This window comes from Harpia harpyja, chromosome 21 (genome assembly GCF_026419915.1).
Source record: "Harpia harpyja isolate bHarHar1 chromosome 21, bHarHar1 primary haplotype, whole genome shotgun sequence".
NCBI lineage: Eukaryota > Metazoa > Chordata > Aves > Accipitriformes > Accipitridae > Harpia > Harpia harpyja.
The window spans coordinates 17,989,489-18,003,749 of NC_068960.1; the positions used below are offsets into that span (position 1 = coordinate 17,989,489).

The following is a 14,261-nucleotide window of genomic DNA, read 5'->3' on the forward strand; positions in this document are numbered from 1 at the left end:
TGTGGTGGAAGTCACTTTTTTTTAGGGTAAATGTGATTTCCAGTTTCAGAGGCAATACAGGTACAAGGAGAGGTTGCATCCCTTAACTGTGTTTCTGTGCCATCCGATGTTGGCTGCAGCTCTTTGTATGGGAAGGGATGGGCTTTTTAATGGGAAACTGCTCAGCTGATGGTGCAGGTTCCCGACCTGAGCGTAGCTGCAGTGGCAGCCCTGGTACGTGGTGAAACCGCTGGTGCTGAGGCAATTCTGAGAAGTGATGATGTCAGCAGAAGACAGTAAACAGAAGGAACAAACGGTTACTGGTAAACATGCTGGAACAGAGAACGTGTGCAATGACATTATGAAAGCTCTCTTGAAACCCCAAGGATTCCCATGGTACTTGAACTGTTGCAACATCGTAGATTAATGTCTCAGGAAATCGAATATTTGCAGTTCTCTGCCCTCAACATGCAGCGTTCCAAACTCTGGGAACTGATACTCCCTCAGTCTTGAAGCACTTGTAAACTGCTAACAGTGTTACTAACCCCTGTTTGTCAGTTGATAGCTTTGCAGAATGTTGTCATCACATGTTGCATTCATGTGTTTTTCTCTCAGTTAATTCAGTCTCCTGTGACCACTCCTCTGGGACTGATCATGTTGAAAACTACTTCGGAAGAACTGGCATGTCCACGGGAAGATCTTAGTGTAGCCCGGAAAGAAGAGCTACGCAAGCTGCTCCTAGACCAGGTGCAAACAGTGCTTGGGCTCCTCACAGGTATGAGTTACTGCACTTGCAGCATTGAAACAAATGTCCTCCTTCACCATCCCTAAGATGCTAGCAAGCTTGCACATTCTGGGTTCAGTGAAGCAACGTGTGGGGGATATAGTGGCTGCTCCTGCAGTTTAAACACTCAACTCTACCCTTAGGCATTTGGGTCAGCTTACTATGAAACAAGCTTGTATAGCAGACCAGCTGTACAGCTATGTATGTCCCCCTTTTTACGAAGAGGGATTGAGATTGTGTGTTTAAGGACTTAGTAATTTCTTTGGGCTCACTAAGAGAAGACAATGCTCCTTGTCAAAGCACTGAAGGTGTGTTCTACTGAAGTTCTCTTGCAGTCTCCAGTACGGTTGTTAGATCAATCTGTGTTTTAGCAGGCTGTTCTGAAAAATATCTCTTTGGCCAGGTATTTTGGAGAGCATCTGGGACAAACACAGTGTTACTGCTGCCACTCCACCACCATCCCCAACTTCAGGAGAAAGTGGTAAGGATGGCTAAAGCCACAAGATGATATTTCCATGTACTTAAGCTTGCAATATCAGACATAGATTCCTTCCTTCTATAGATTACTTCCTTCCTAACCTCTTGTAATAAGCCTTTCCTAGAGCTTTTCATAAGCCAACAAATTTCTGGTCAGAAAGATAAACCTTACACGAAGAAGCAATTTCCACTGCAGGGGATGTCCCACTGAAACTGCCACCTTATTGAAAAGTGCACATATAGCTGCTTGTTGTCCTCAGATGGCAAAAAGCTTTCTGAAGTGTCAATGCAAAATGCTCTTAAAGTCTGTGAGTTGGCATTGTCCTCTATGAATTTCAGCTGTAAGCACATCAAAAGCCAGAGTGGAGTGGGGCAAAACTGAAGCCCTAACTGAAGAAAAAAAAAAAGTGGCTAGGACTTTGTGTATATATAGTGAAACTTTTTCTACCTATTCCTGTTGGTCTTTTGTGGGGGTGTTTATCTGATCTAAACTAATTTACATATCTATTTCTTAGTTACCTTCAAAATAGAGAATATATTTCTATGTCCTTGTACTTGGCACACATTTCACTTACCCTGTTAAGGCTAAATAGGGATAGATGTATAGGGTCATCCCAGACATAACACTGATCTTGATGACTACCAGTTTCTCTTGTGCCTTGCTGTAACATGGGTTGTTGTTACACTCAGCTCACCCAAGCATTTGTGGTGTCTTTGTTCCTGCTTCTTGGAAAACAAAGCAAGAAGAAATACCATGATGCAGTGAAATCAATATGTTGTCTGATCTTGGCACTGTCTGCTTTTAACAAGGAAAAAGAAGGGCTTAGGGGCTGGAAACCTGTAATACCCAGTTGTGCGTAGGGAGAAGATGAAACACTTGTGGATCTGGTATTTCTTTCTCCAGGGTCATACTGATAGCGAGTTGTGCTTGGTGCAGTGTGTTCTGTAAGTTAACACAGTTGTATCAGGTACCTTTGTCTCACTTGTCTTTGGGACCTCAAACAGTTAACTGAGTTGCAGATTACTTCCTTGTGGGCAGATTGCACTAGTCAGTTTAAGACAGCTGCCCTTGATAAGCTTTTGTTAATGTTTTGGTTAGTGGTAAAACTTTCACATTTAAGTTTGAGCAGAATTTCAAGTGCTGCTTTCCTGTAGAAGAGCTTAAGACAATTTTATATTTATATACAAAACAAACTTAAATGGGAAGAAATATTGCCTTGGTTTGTATGGATTTTGCTGTAGCTAGCAAAAGTTTGGAGAAAAATATATTAACAGAAAAGAACAAAACTTGTAGTATCACTTGGCAAGAGTGAACGTGCTGCTTGGAGAGGGCAGGAGTGCCAGCTTCACCCACCCTGGCAGCAAGAGCCTCAGTACTTTGATGTGATATTGAGTAAGACTGGGGTCTTCCATGGTAAAAAGCTCATTTATGTTAGTATCAGCTGTTGGTGGCAAGTGCCTCAGTGGCCAAAAATGATGCTGTATTTGTACAAAACAGCTTGAATTGCTCGGTGAGCCCAGGTGAATGCTAGTGGGTGATGGTTAATGCAGGCACGTCCAAGGCCATGTCTGCAGGAGAGGGTACTGCACTGTGAACAGCAGGTTCCAGAATTATCTTGGGGAAAAACTAACACTGGTTTGTTCTGAGGTGCTAGTAACTTAAATTAATGCAACCCAGAAAATCTGTCTTGTTGTCTAGAGTTGTAATAAAAAAAATAACCAGTGGAACAAATTCTGGGCTGATTGTCAGTGGAAACCTGTTTGAGATGTCCTCTCAGTTGCTTGGTGAATCACTGGGTGGTGCTTGTGCTGAGGCAGCTTTTCATCCACCTGTGCATTCACCTTGTGACTTGAGATCATATTTCTCAAAGTGAAAGTACACTGCATTTCTGTTCTGGGTCTTTCCTTTCTCCCCTTTCAGGGAAAACAAACAAACTTCTTACACAGCATATTTTCAAGATAATTGCTAGTGATTAAGACTACACTGACAGTTCTTTCAGAAGTTCAGGCTTAATTTCATTGGGTCCTGCCTGTACAAACTTGTTTATTTGAAACTTTCTCTGTGGTTGTTTTTTTTCTGTCCTCTGCCTTAACTACTCTCTCCATGTTAAAACTGACTGTGCTTCAAGTTCTTCAAGTCCAAAAGGAAGAGCACCGAGTGCTTCCCTCTTGTCCACTGCTTGCTCACTTTCTGTGTTTTGTGAAGGACTCTTTTTCTTTTTCTTCACTTTCTTTATTAGCCAAATGTCCCTTGGGTCCCTATTTGGTGATACAATCAGTCGAAAGATTCACAGAATGGAATAAGAGCACCGATGGGGTTGCGAACATGGAGAACCTATGGGGCTTAAAGCTGGACACACGAGTCAGTAGTAGTGAGTGACAGTTGTGGCATTGCACATCTACTGGTCTTTATTTGCAGGCACTGATCTCTGGGTTTAGTGCAACTCTGCCATTAAATTCTGCACTGGGGGTGTTAATTGTTTCTCTGTCCTTAAAATTTGTGAAATCTGTAAGCTGACCAAATCTTTTTACCCACATATTGTTATATTTGAGTCTCATTCATGCAGCAAAGTATTCCTGTTTACTGGTGGCACTTAAACTTTTTTGTTGCTTAGTTGAGGCCACCACCTTTTTCTCTTTACATTCAAGTGACATTAAAGGTGTTCCAAAAGGCAAAATAAGCTTCAGAGTCCCTATAAATGTTTAATATCTTCCGTCGGAGCCAAAATCTCTTTAGGAACTTGGAAAACCTATGCTTCCTTTTTTGCACAGGGAAGCAGAGTGAAATGGTTACTTGCAAGTCTTGCATAGTTTTTAAATAGCACTTGAAGACAATGTTAAACTCATTTCTCATACCACTTAAGCAAAGGAACTCTGGTAATGTCCTCTCTTGGGAAACATTTGAGTTATTGCACCAGTATAGAATTTACTCAGCAATAATCTCTCAGCCTCCAAATGTTGTCTTTGCATGATTTATAGCTCTTTACTTGATGAATCCCTTCCTTAGGCATATTCACTCATGTATGGTAAACAAATGAGTAACAGAAATGTTTGCTGTTGCTTACTTCTGCAGAACTAGCCTGATCCCAGCCCCTCCCTGAGAGTTTTCTCCTTGTGCATGAATGCAGCTGGTCCTGTAAATTTATCACCTGTTTGCATAGATGCAAAACCTAACTTCAAATCCCTTAAACTCTGAGCTTCAGTAATTTAACTGGGTGCAAAGCACTTGGACCAAATGCTGTGAGTTACAGGGACCTAATTTACAGTTTCTGGTGTTGATGGATTAAAAGATGAGAATCTTTGATTCTTGTTGATTTTTGTGGAGTTTGTTGGACTGGACATTTGAAAGCAACATGTCTGCTTCTGTAAAAGTGCAACGCAAGCAGCTCTTCTGCTGCAGCATATGTATAGTTGTGAAAGTTACCATGGGGGCTGCTTTAATATTAAGAGTAAGTGCAGGGTTATCAAATTGAGCTGAAGTAGCATGATGCCTTAAATTTCTGCTGCCGAGGAGAAAGCAGCAACAATAAGGTATGGCAGGGAGTTATGAATTTAGTGATGTAAGACATAGATCTTGATGAAAAATGGAGACATAAGAGGAATCTGTTCATCATGCATACTTTTGAGTACTTTGGAAATAGCTCAGTAAATCATACCTGTTATTTTTGTGCTGCTAGTGTGTTGGATCATTTCACTTTCAAAAAAAAAATTACTCACATTTTCTGGGGAGAACTTTTAAATTCTGTAACATAGCAAGTGCCTGTGGATTTCTAAAGGTGAAGAGATTATTTGTATTTAGGGGAAAGTGTATTGAATAACCTGGGGAAGGTGAATAGGTTTTCAGCATGTGGTCTGTGGAAGCCTGCGAGTTAGTGGGCAGCTTCTGTGGGAAGGGCAGCCTAGCTGGTAGTGTCTGCTTGGATTTCCATAAAGCTTTCAACAAGGCTTCTCACTAAAAGCTTTTGAGAAAGCAAAGGCCATCAGGGATAAGGGAGTCTCTGGATTGTTGATTAATTGGTTAGAAGGTAGGATATAAAAGGTAAGCGGAAATGGTCCCCTCTTGCCATGAGGGGGAAGGTCACCTGTGGAATACTGCTTGGGACTGTGCTCATGGACATACTTGTTAGAGACCTGGGAAAAGGGCTCAGTAAAGAGACAAGGAGGGTTGCTGACTGCACCAAGACTGTCAGAATGGTGAGAAAGAAGGTATGACTGAAGACCTGCAGGAAGATCTTGCATGCCTCTGGCCAAATGGCAGGTGAAACAGTAATGCAGATAAGTAGAACCTGCATTTGGACAGGGAGAGCAGTACTCATCTCATGCCAAATCATGGGCTCCAAACTCGCCTTCAGTATGCAGGATTAACTTCTGAGAATTACACCAGATCATTCTACAAAAATTTCAGATTGGTAGGAGTCAAAAATGGATATCTGCTATGGTGCTGTATGGAATTTAAGGTTCATCCACACCTTTAATAGTGGCTGCAGTTCTGGTCTTCCTATATCAATAGGTGTAGAGTAGAAATGAAAGCTTTGTAGAAGGGCAGTGAAGATGATTGAGGGTATTGAATGACTTCCATGTAAGTAACAAGAAAAGTAGAACTCTTCATTCTCTCAAAGAAATTGAGAGTGAGGAGCTGCAATAGAAACCTGTTCAGTGACATGTAGAAGGTGAATGGAGAGAGATAATTTCTCTTCCCTGTTTGGGTACAGGAGGTAGGAAATGAAACTAACAGCTGACATGCCCCAAACAAAAACCATCTTTACACAATGTATAGTTAAGCTGTGGAACTCTGTCACAGGATGTTGCAAATATTAAGTTTATGTGGCTTCAGCTGGAGACCGGATAAAGTCATGGAAGATAAAGCCTGAGGCTGTGCAGAATTCTTCAGACCCCACCTGGCTCTGGAAACCTTTGTAATGTGAGTGGTTGGAGGCTGGGGAATGTGATCTGTGCCTGCTGTGGGCTTTTGGTCACTGAGAAAAGGTACTGCACTAAGTAGGCTTTTTGGTCTGACTCAGAACATCTGCTCTTAAGTCATCCACAAACTCATGTGCAAGCAGAAGCAACTCTGCCAAGGTTCAGTGTAATGTGGATGTGCCAGAACTTGTGCAAGCTTACATCAAGGATGCTCGACCTTGTGAGGGGAGTGAATTTTATAATAAATTCCTAAAATACACCTCATGGCATTGCTGTTTTCCAAAACACTGTGTGAGTGTGCTTCCCAGTAAGGCTAGAAGGGCTGTGTGAAGCTGCTGCTTAAACTTTCGCTTGATCTGACAAAACTTCAGAAAATTCCTGAATACAAAAATTGCTAGTTCATCCCGGACAAATCTTTGTATGCTAACTTGCTGAACACCAGAGGCTCTGATGGCTTTTCCTTTATAGGAAGGGCTGGCAGTTGTACCATTTGAAGGTAGTTGTCCTGATTTATAATGCAGATGTGTGCTTTGTTTCCTAGGTGACCTGTTAAGTAGCCTGTTGCAGAGTCCCAATGCAGCCAAATTATTGAACCAGCCAATTCCCATCCTTGATACAGAAAGTGAATATATATGTTCCCTGGCACTGGAGTGCCTGGCACACCTCTTCAGCTGGATCCCTTTGTCTACTAGTATCACCCCATCACTCCTCACCACCATTTTCCACTTTGCTCGCTTTGGCTGCGACACCCGTGTTCGGAAGATGTGTTCTGTCAACGGCAGCAGCCAGAACTCGGTGTTGGGACAGGAGCGTGGCCGACTTGGCGTCTTGGCTATGTCTTGCATCAATGAACTGATGTCTAAGAACTGCGTGCCTATGGAGTTCGAAGAGTATTTGCTACGGATGTTCCAGCAGACTTTCTACCTCCTGCAGAAGATTACCAAGGAGAATAACGCCCATACGGTGAAGAGCCGGCTAGAGGAACTGGATGAAAGGTAAGAGCAACCAAACAGCTAAGTAGCTGTGCTAGGGCCTCTTGCTTTCTAAAGGACTGTCTGTATTATTTTGCGGTCATGCATGGTGTGTCTAATCGCCTTTTTTTCAGAGTACTGTGCTGGGGGAGACAGGCAGAAAGGTAGGTGGCCACAGGTAAGGTTCTGATAAGGGGCTGAGTGCTAAGGGACCGTGGTGGCACAGGTTTGTATTCTTTCCTGTCCTCTTCCTCCCCTTTCCCCCGTTCGTTACTGTTTGACTGCAGGTCTGAGGTGGCACAAGAGCTGAACCTGCCCTTCATTCAGTTGTAACAGAAAACAGAAGAGGCTCAGTGAGGTAAAGGCATTGCAGTATTCCCTTTCCTGGTTGGTATCTGCCTTCTCTGCTTAAACTCAAACATACAAAGAGTGGGTAGATATTCTGCAAGTCATGACTTGAAAGAAAATAAAGTAGTTACCTGCCCTTCGTGGAGATGTGATGATTTCTGATTGCTTTTTTTATTTTTACTTTTTTAAACACCACTAAAAGACAGCTTGGGGAACTCCATTCACAGCAGCGGTGAATGGCTCCACCACAGAGGCTCTCTGGCATGCTTGACTGGAGGCAGCAGGGAAGTGGCAGCATCTTGGGAGGCTGCGTATTGTCATTTTCTGGAAAGTTACTACCATCCTTGTTGCCTAAGACAGCTCAACTATTTCATATCGGATATTCCTACTTGTAGGAGAGAAAGTGATACTTGACTTGCTGTTGAATGGTTGAATCCATGTGTTGGCAGGGTGGTGGAAGAGGTGATGACTTGATGCTGCCTCTCGTTGCAGGCCTGCTGCCATGGGAAGGCTGGCAGACTATGTTGGCAAATAGTTTGCAACTGTGCGAATCTGCTCAGTATCTTGCTACAGATACATGATGGTGGAAATAAATTTCTGGTGCTGTATAAAATTTCTGTTCCCAGGTGCAGCAGCAAGGCTTTTGACCTTTTGGGGGTTTTTTTGTTGTTTTTTATATCCACCTAAGAGGAAAAAAAGGAATTTAGGAAAAAAACTGTGGGTCCATTTGTAGAGAGAACTTGCATGTTTCTTCTGTAAAATTCCCTTTTTCCATACCTTTAGATACATATATAACTTTGGGATGGTAAATCTAGATTAATCATAACTTCCGATTAACAGTGAATTCTACTTGCTCATTTTTTTACTAACTTGCTCTGACTTCAGTATCACTCACTTCCTAGAAATAAGACATGTAGAAATCTGCCACCTTTGCATACAAGATATGGGCACAGAGAGCCAGGAGTTACACTCTGGATTTCAGAAAAGCTCTCCTGGAAACCCACAATCCCTTGTTTAACTTTTTTCTTTCTTTTACGGAAAACATCAGCAAGCAGCCTTCACTGGCAAGGCTGTGGAAGGTCTGTAGCTGCGTTGGCCTTCACAGAGATGGTGTTGCCATATTGTTATGTTCTACTGCTTACACGTTAGCCACAGAGATTTTTGGTGCCTGTAATTGTGAGACCCCTCTTTATTCATTGCTAAGGTCTCAAATACGGATGTAACTAAGATATTCTGGAGACTGGAAAAATCTAGCTGGCTTCTGGAGTGGAGCTTTCTCAGAGCTGGCTCTGTCCTCTCTGTGGAAAAGGATGCGAGGATTTTCCTTTTGTCACTTAAGGGCATAGCTATACTTTTATGTCCAAAACTAAATGCATGAAAGTGTCATCTTGGCTTGGACTAAAAAAAATCCTGAACAAAATTGGCACTGAAGAAACTAACTTCTGTAGATTGCTGTCTTCACAAACTGCCTGCCCTAGGTCTGTTCCTTCCCTTCCTCTCATGGTGCTGGTTATTTTTTTTCTGTTACAAAATCAGTGTGGTTGTGAACAGTTGGTACTGCCAAATTAGTCCAGAAAAAGAGTAAGCTTGAACTGTCTTTTGCTTTATTTGTGTTTGGCTTTAGCTTGAAGATCCCAAAATATGGGAAATGGCTAGTAAGGTTCTGAGCAATGGCTCAGTGGTTGCAGAAGGGGCTTTGGGGCTGGCAGAGCTAGGGGCCAAGTAAGAATTTGACTGGTCTCAGATCAGAGCCCCTTTTGAAAATAAAAATTAAAAGAATGAAGGAGGTGTTTGGGTCTGGACTCTTTATTTTTTTGCTAGCTTTACTTTTGAAGTGTTTGATCCATGATCAGGTATGTTTAGAGATCTCTTGTCAAGTAGACAGTGCCAAATAAAAAGGAAATTTAATCTTTTTGCATATTCAAAGTATTGTGTGGTTTTGTAGGCTTATAATAACCAACAGTGCTGCAGCTCTTTGTTAGCTGGCAGTGCTTCTGGTCTTGAGTGAATTTTCATTAGAGTGAGGTCCCGCCCCACCCCCCCCCACCCCCAAAAAAACCCCAACCATTTTGCAGAAGAGAAGAGCAAGGCAGTACAGTAAAACCAGACTGTTCGTGCATGTCTGAAACTCTGCTAAGCCTAACTTTTTATTTAAAAGAAAAACTTGAAGTGAGCTCTTGCAATGTAGGAAGGATGGACTTCTCTGCACACAGCCTTGCCATTGGATTGCTGGAGCTCTTCCTGTTTGTGTATGATGCTGCAATGCATTGGTCCTGTGACCTGATGGAGTATTTAACTCTTTTCTGTATAGATAGATATGAAGATGATTTCTAATCTTGATGAAGCTCATGTTGTGCAGGGTGTGTTCTTATGCCCCAATAAAAGTTTACCCCACTGTGGTCTTTGTAATTTTTCCCCAGCTGCGTACTCGAGACCCCCAGGGCTTGCACTGAGGTCATGCTCTTGCTGGACTCCCTGAAATTTTGGTAGCAGGCTTCTTTTTGGACCTTCACTTTGTACAGTCCCAAGCATTGAGTAGTCCCGTGCTTTGGCGGAAGACTTATCTTTATAGTCTAATTCAGTCACAAAAGCCTGGGCTCAGTTCAGAAACGTTTGGATAGTTGATCTGCACTGCAGAAGAAACTGTCCTTTCCAGCTCTCAACTCCATGGCTCTCCCACTGTCTCGTGTAAATTTAACACGTGTATTGCTAACTCCTGCATTAACTTCTTGCTTCCAGCTGAATTCCACAGTGGTACAGTTTATTTCACTAATCTTATCTACATCAGTAAGACAACCCTTGCTATTAAATTATTTCTCTAGGGTGGGGGAGGATCGTGCTTATTTACAGGCCTGGTTGAACTCAATTACATTTATCTGAGTATTAAAGTTGCTTTTGACTAGACTGTCTTTTCTGCTGTTTCAGGTATTAATGGAATGAAGGGTTGCCCGTCCTGTAGGTAATTGTTGCAGGGCTTTATATTTTAATTGTTCTACTGGCTGTTAATTGTAACTTTCTTTTTAATGAAAGGATTTTGAGTGAATTTTATCACTATTTCGATGAAATTGCTTTCCCTTGTGGCATCTTTCATGTTTTCTCAGTTGTGTTTTCTCCTTTCCCTTGTAGCTACATTGAGAAGTTTACGGATTTTCTCCGTCTCTTTGTGAGCGTCCACCTACGAAGAATTGAATCCTACTCCCAGTTCCCTGTGGTTGAATTTCTGGCATTGTTGTTCAAATACACTTTTCATCAGGTACAGCCCTGTGACATTGGTTTTCCTCTGTCTGTTCTCTGTTCTGTTGTCTTGTATGGCAGGGCTAGCTTGTTTTCCCCAGTGAAGCTGATACTTAAAGTTAGCCCACAAAAAAGCAGTTAACTTGTCTTACTGGCACTTCCCCAGTAGTGCTGAGGACTTGGAAATGGTTTAATATGCTCTTGGATTTAGTTGGAGACAGGGGTCACATGTAGTTACCTTGCAAGAACAACTTGTCTGGTGTTTAACTTTGCTTCTGCTTTCATTTTTTTGCTAGTCCTTGGAATGGACAATGTTATCTGGAAAAATCTCTCTAGCTTGCTTGTTTTGTGTTTGGGGATGCTTTTCTTTCTCCTCAGTCTGCTGCTTTTACTGTATCTGAGGCTTTCCTTGTAACTTTTAGTTTTAGTATTACAAAAAAAAAACAAACCCAAAACCAAAACAAAACCCTGCTGTAGAAGCTGTCACAATGCAACTCAGCCCTTTTTACCCCCACATGTGAATAATGACAAGGAAGCAGATCTATAAAATGCTAGAAGGTGATGCAGCAAGCCACGTGAGATGGGTTAATGCTGAGACCAGCCTTGTAATTCCTGGCTTCCCACCCTTGTGCAAAAGCTCTTGCTCATCTTTTGACAGCTATAAATCTCTCCAGTGACCTCCTAGAAATTTTTCAATAAAGCAAGAAGTTCTTCCCATGGATTGAAGTGGCTGCTAACTTGTATTTTCATTGTGTGAAATCAGCCTTGCGATAGCTTGCGATATTAATTGTGAATTTTGGTGTATTTCAGCCTACCCATGAAGGTTACTTTTCTTGCTTAGACATCTGGACGCTCTTCTTGGACTATCTGACTAGCAAAATTAAAAGTCGTCTTGCAGACAAAGAAGCAGTACTCAACAGGTAAGCAGTTGGGAAGCTGTCAGGATGTGACAGCTGCAAAGAGACTTCATGGTCACCGTGGAAGGACTGTGAGAAATAAGCTATTGCTTACTTCAACTTCACATGTGATCGAGTCCTTTCTTTTTCTGAAATAGTAAAGTATGAACAGTGTAAACGTCAATGTTTCACAGTCATTCAAAAGAATTCAAACTGAGCAAGTTAAGGTAGAAAAACTGTCACTTACATATGTTGGTGTGAACTCAGCAGCCAGAGGAAGAAAGCTTTGTAGTCTAAAATAAATTTGCTAAAATGTGTTATGGTTCTTAGAGCACATTTTAGCACGTATTAGGGGAGGAGACCACGGAGTAAGTTGCCTAGTAAGTGTTCACACAGCTCATACAACTAATTAATGAATTAAGGAAAAAAATTTTATTTAATTAGGATTTTAAAATTCCTGTGTAAATGGAGGATGTGTTTCTGAGAAATATTGATGAGACTGTGTTTGGAAGTTAAAGTTCCACTTGCTTACCTCTGATGCTAGTTGTGTGTATCAATTGCAACAGTCATTGGCAGCTCTTCCTTTGTAGGTGCTGTATCCTGAAATGGGTGGCCCTCTTTTGATAAAAATCCCTTTGCTGCCACTTTAAAAATCTGGTGAATATACTGGTATCTTGTTCAAGTTTTGGAGGCTTAAAAGTGCCACGACTTGTGCCATATCATGTTCTATTAAATGCAGAAAGAAGCTTCTTTCCCTTAAGCACACTAAATATAAGTGGTTGGTTTTTGAAAGACAGCATGGCATCATAACCACAAAGAACAAACGTGGAACTAGCTTACGCCAGACAGCTGTCTTCCTTTCAGCATGGGAACTGTGTTTTTTTAATTTCTCAAGTAGTAGGTATTTGCATTTGAACTTCATCATGATTTGTTCCTAACTTGCTGCTCTCTGCCTAATGCTGTTGAACTCTGCCTTGGCATTCTGCTCCTCTTCATCTGGCTAATGTGCATGTAATATGTGTTATCTTTGTGTCAAATAGTTTGTTATGGAGAAAATTGAAACAAACAATAGCTATCTCTAGGAGATATGTCAGACTATAAAATACAAAAAGCATATAAGTGGCTGAAGTTTGTACTATTTTGTCAGAACTACCTGTCCTTAGTGACAACTTCGACAGCTACAGCTTCCTATGCACTCTCAGATGTGTGAATGCTGCAGTTTGACAGTCTGGGAGTGGTTACACCACAGGAGCACAAATGAAATTTCCTGTTCTGTGGTTTCTAAACTTTGCATTTTATACACATTACAACTTTTACTAGTGGATAAATTGCTGAATCCAGAGTTATGTCAGCTGATTGTGGAAAAGATGGTGATTCAGCCACCTTGCACAGAGAGCTTTCAGCTGCTTAGCTAGTGACACAGCTGACTAGTCTGACACTTAGATTGCATCATGCTCTGAGTATCTGTTAGTATATGCTAATGCCTAATTTTCCAACCTGATCTCACCTAGAAAAGAGCATGACTTCTTGCATCAGAGCCCAGCTGCTTTGAGAAAGGAGGTTTTCAAAACAATCAAACCAAAGCCCCTTGAAATCCCCAAACTTTGGCATTGTGTCACCAGGAATGATTGCATGCTCAGGTGGCTCTGTGCTAATTTTGCAACTTGGCATTATTCTTAGGTGATCAATGAGGAGGGTCTTCTGTGCTTTGTACCAGCTTCATAGCTCTGAGAGGCAAAAAGATATCTTTCAGTGACATGCATTTAGTGTTACAGTACAAGTGGAAAAAGTGCTGGCTTTGTTTCAGAGGACAAGGGCCTGAATTCTTTTGCCAACAGTGTAGGGAAAGAAGATAGCAGAACAAATAGCCTCAGGGGAGGCCCCCTTTTCAGGTAGGCAGCAGTAACTCTGCCCTGTTTCATCTGTTCCTCATTCACTGCCCAAAAGGCAGCACCAGACAGGCTGCCGAGGAGCAGCTTAAGCAACTTGGCCCTTGGTGCCTCCTGTTCATGTATGTCTGCTATTATTCCTGGCAAGCCACTCCTACCTTTCCTGTTTTGAACTCTTGGGCAGCTTCTGTTGCTAACAGTTCTCCCTTTCCCTTTCAGAGGTAGAGGAATATCAGGTATTACCAAAGTTCTTTCCTTGCAGGTACCTTTTCACCTGAAATTACATTATATTCGTAAGCCCAGGGTCTGCTTGGTGTTTCCTCAACAAACCTGTAAAGCTGTGCTGCAGGCTCTTTTCAGTGGCCCACTTTAAACTGTCATCTGTTTTACATATCGCCTTTGCTGAAAGGGCTGTGGGCACAGCAATCTCTGCAGAATTGTTTTATCAAACTCTTGCTCTGTCTTCTTCATGGTCATAGGTACGAAGACGCCTTGGTTCTGTTGCTGACAGAGGTGTTGAATCGAATCCAGTTCAGGTATAACCAGGCACAGCTGGAGGAGCTGGATGACGAGACACTGGATGATGATGTAAGGAGCAGTGTTAAACAAGGACAGCTGCAGGTCCAGATGTTAACTCTTGCACTGGTAACACCTGGAATGTCTTTCCCAGAGCTTGTAGTTCGAAGTACAAGCTAGGCAGCTGCTTCTTCACTCCATTCGGTGTGGGGTTTGAGGTTTAAAGCAGTATGAAATGCTTTTGACA

The 14,261-nt window shown here is 42.0% G+C and overlaps 1 protein-coding gene across 7 annotated transcripts in view; it reads left to right on the forward strand.

The window, feature by feature from the left end:
• XPO6 (exportin 6) overlaps positions 1-14,261 on the forward strand; it is a 55,796-nt gene that overhangs the window by 23,606 nt on the left and 17,929 nt on the right. For 4 of the 7 annotated variants that reach the window (XM_052772849.1, XM_052772850.1, XM_052772852.1 and 1 more), the window contains exons 5-11: positions 595-754; positions 1,167-1,244; positions 6,702-7,155; positions 7,266-7,295; positions 10,606-10,732; positions 11,524-11,633; positions 13,978-14,086. In XM_052772849.1, the coding sequence (XP_052628809.1) occupies positions 595-754; positions 1,167-1,244; positions 6,702-7,155; positions 7,266-7,295; positions 10,606-10,732; positions 11,524-11,633; positions 13,978-14,086 (1,068 nt within the window). The remainder of the gene's footprint in view (positions 1-594; positions 755-1,166; positions 1,245-6,701; positions 7,156-7,265; positions 7,296-10,605; positions 10,733-11,523; positions 11,634-13,977; positions 14,087-14,261) is intronic. The other 3 variants (XM_052772851.1, XM_052772854.1, XM_052772853.1) reach the window with 1 other exon arrangement.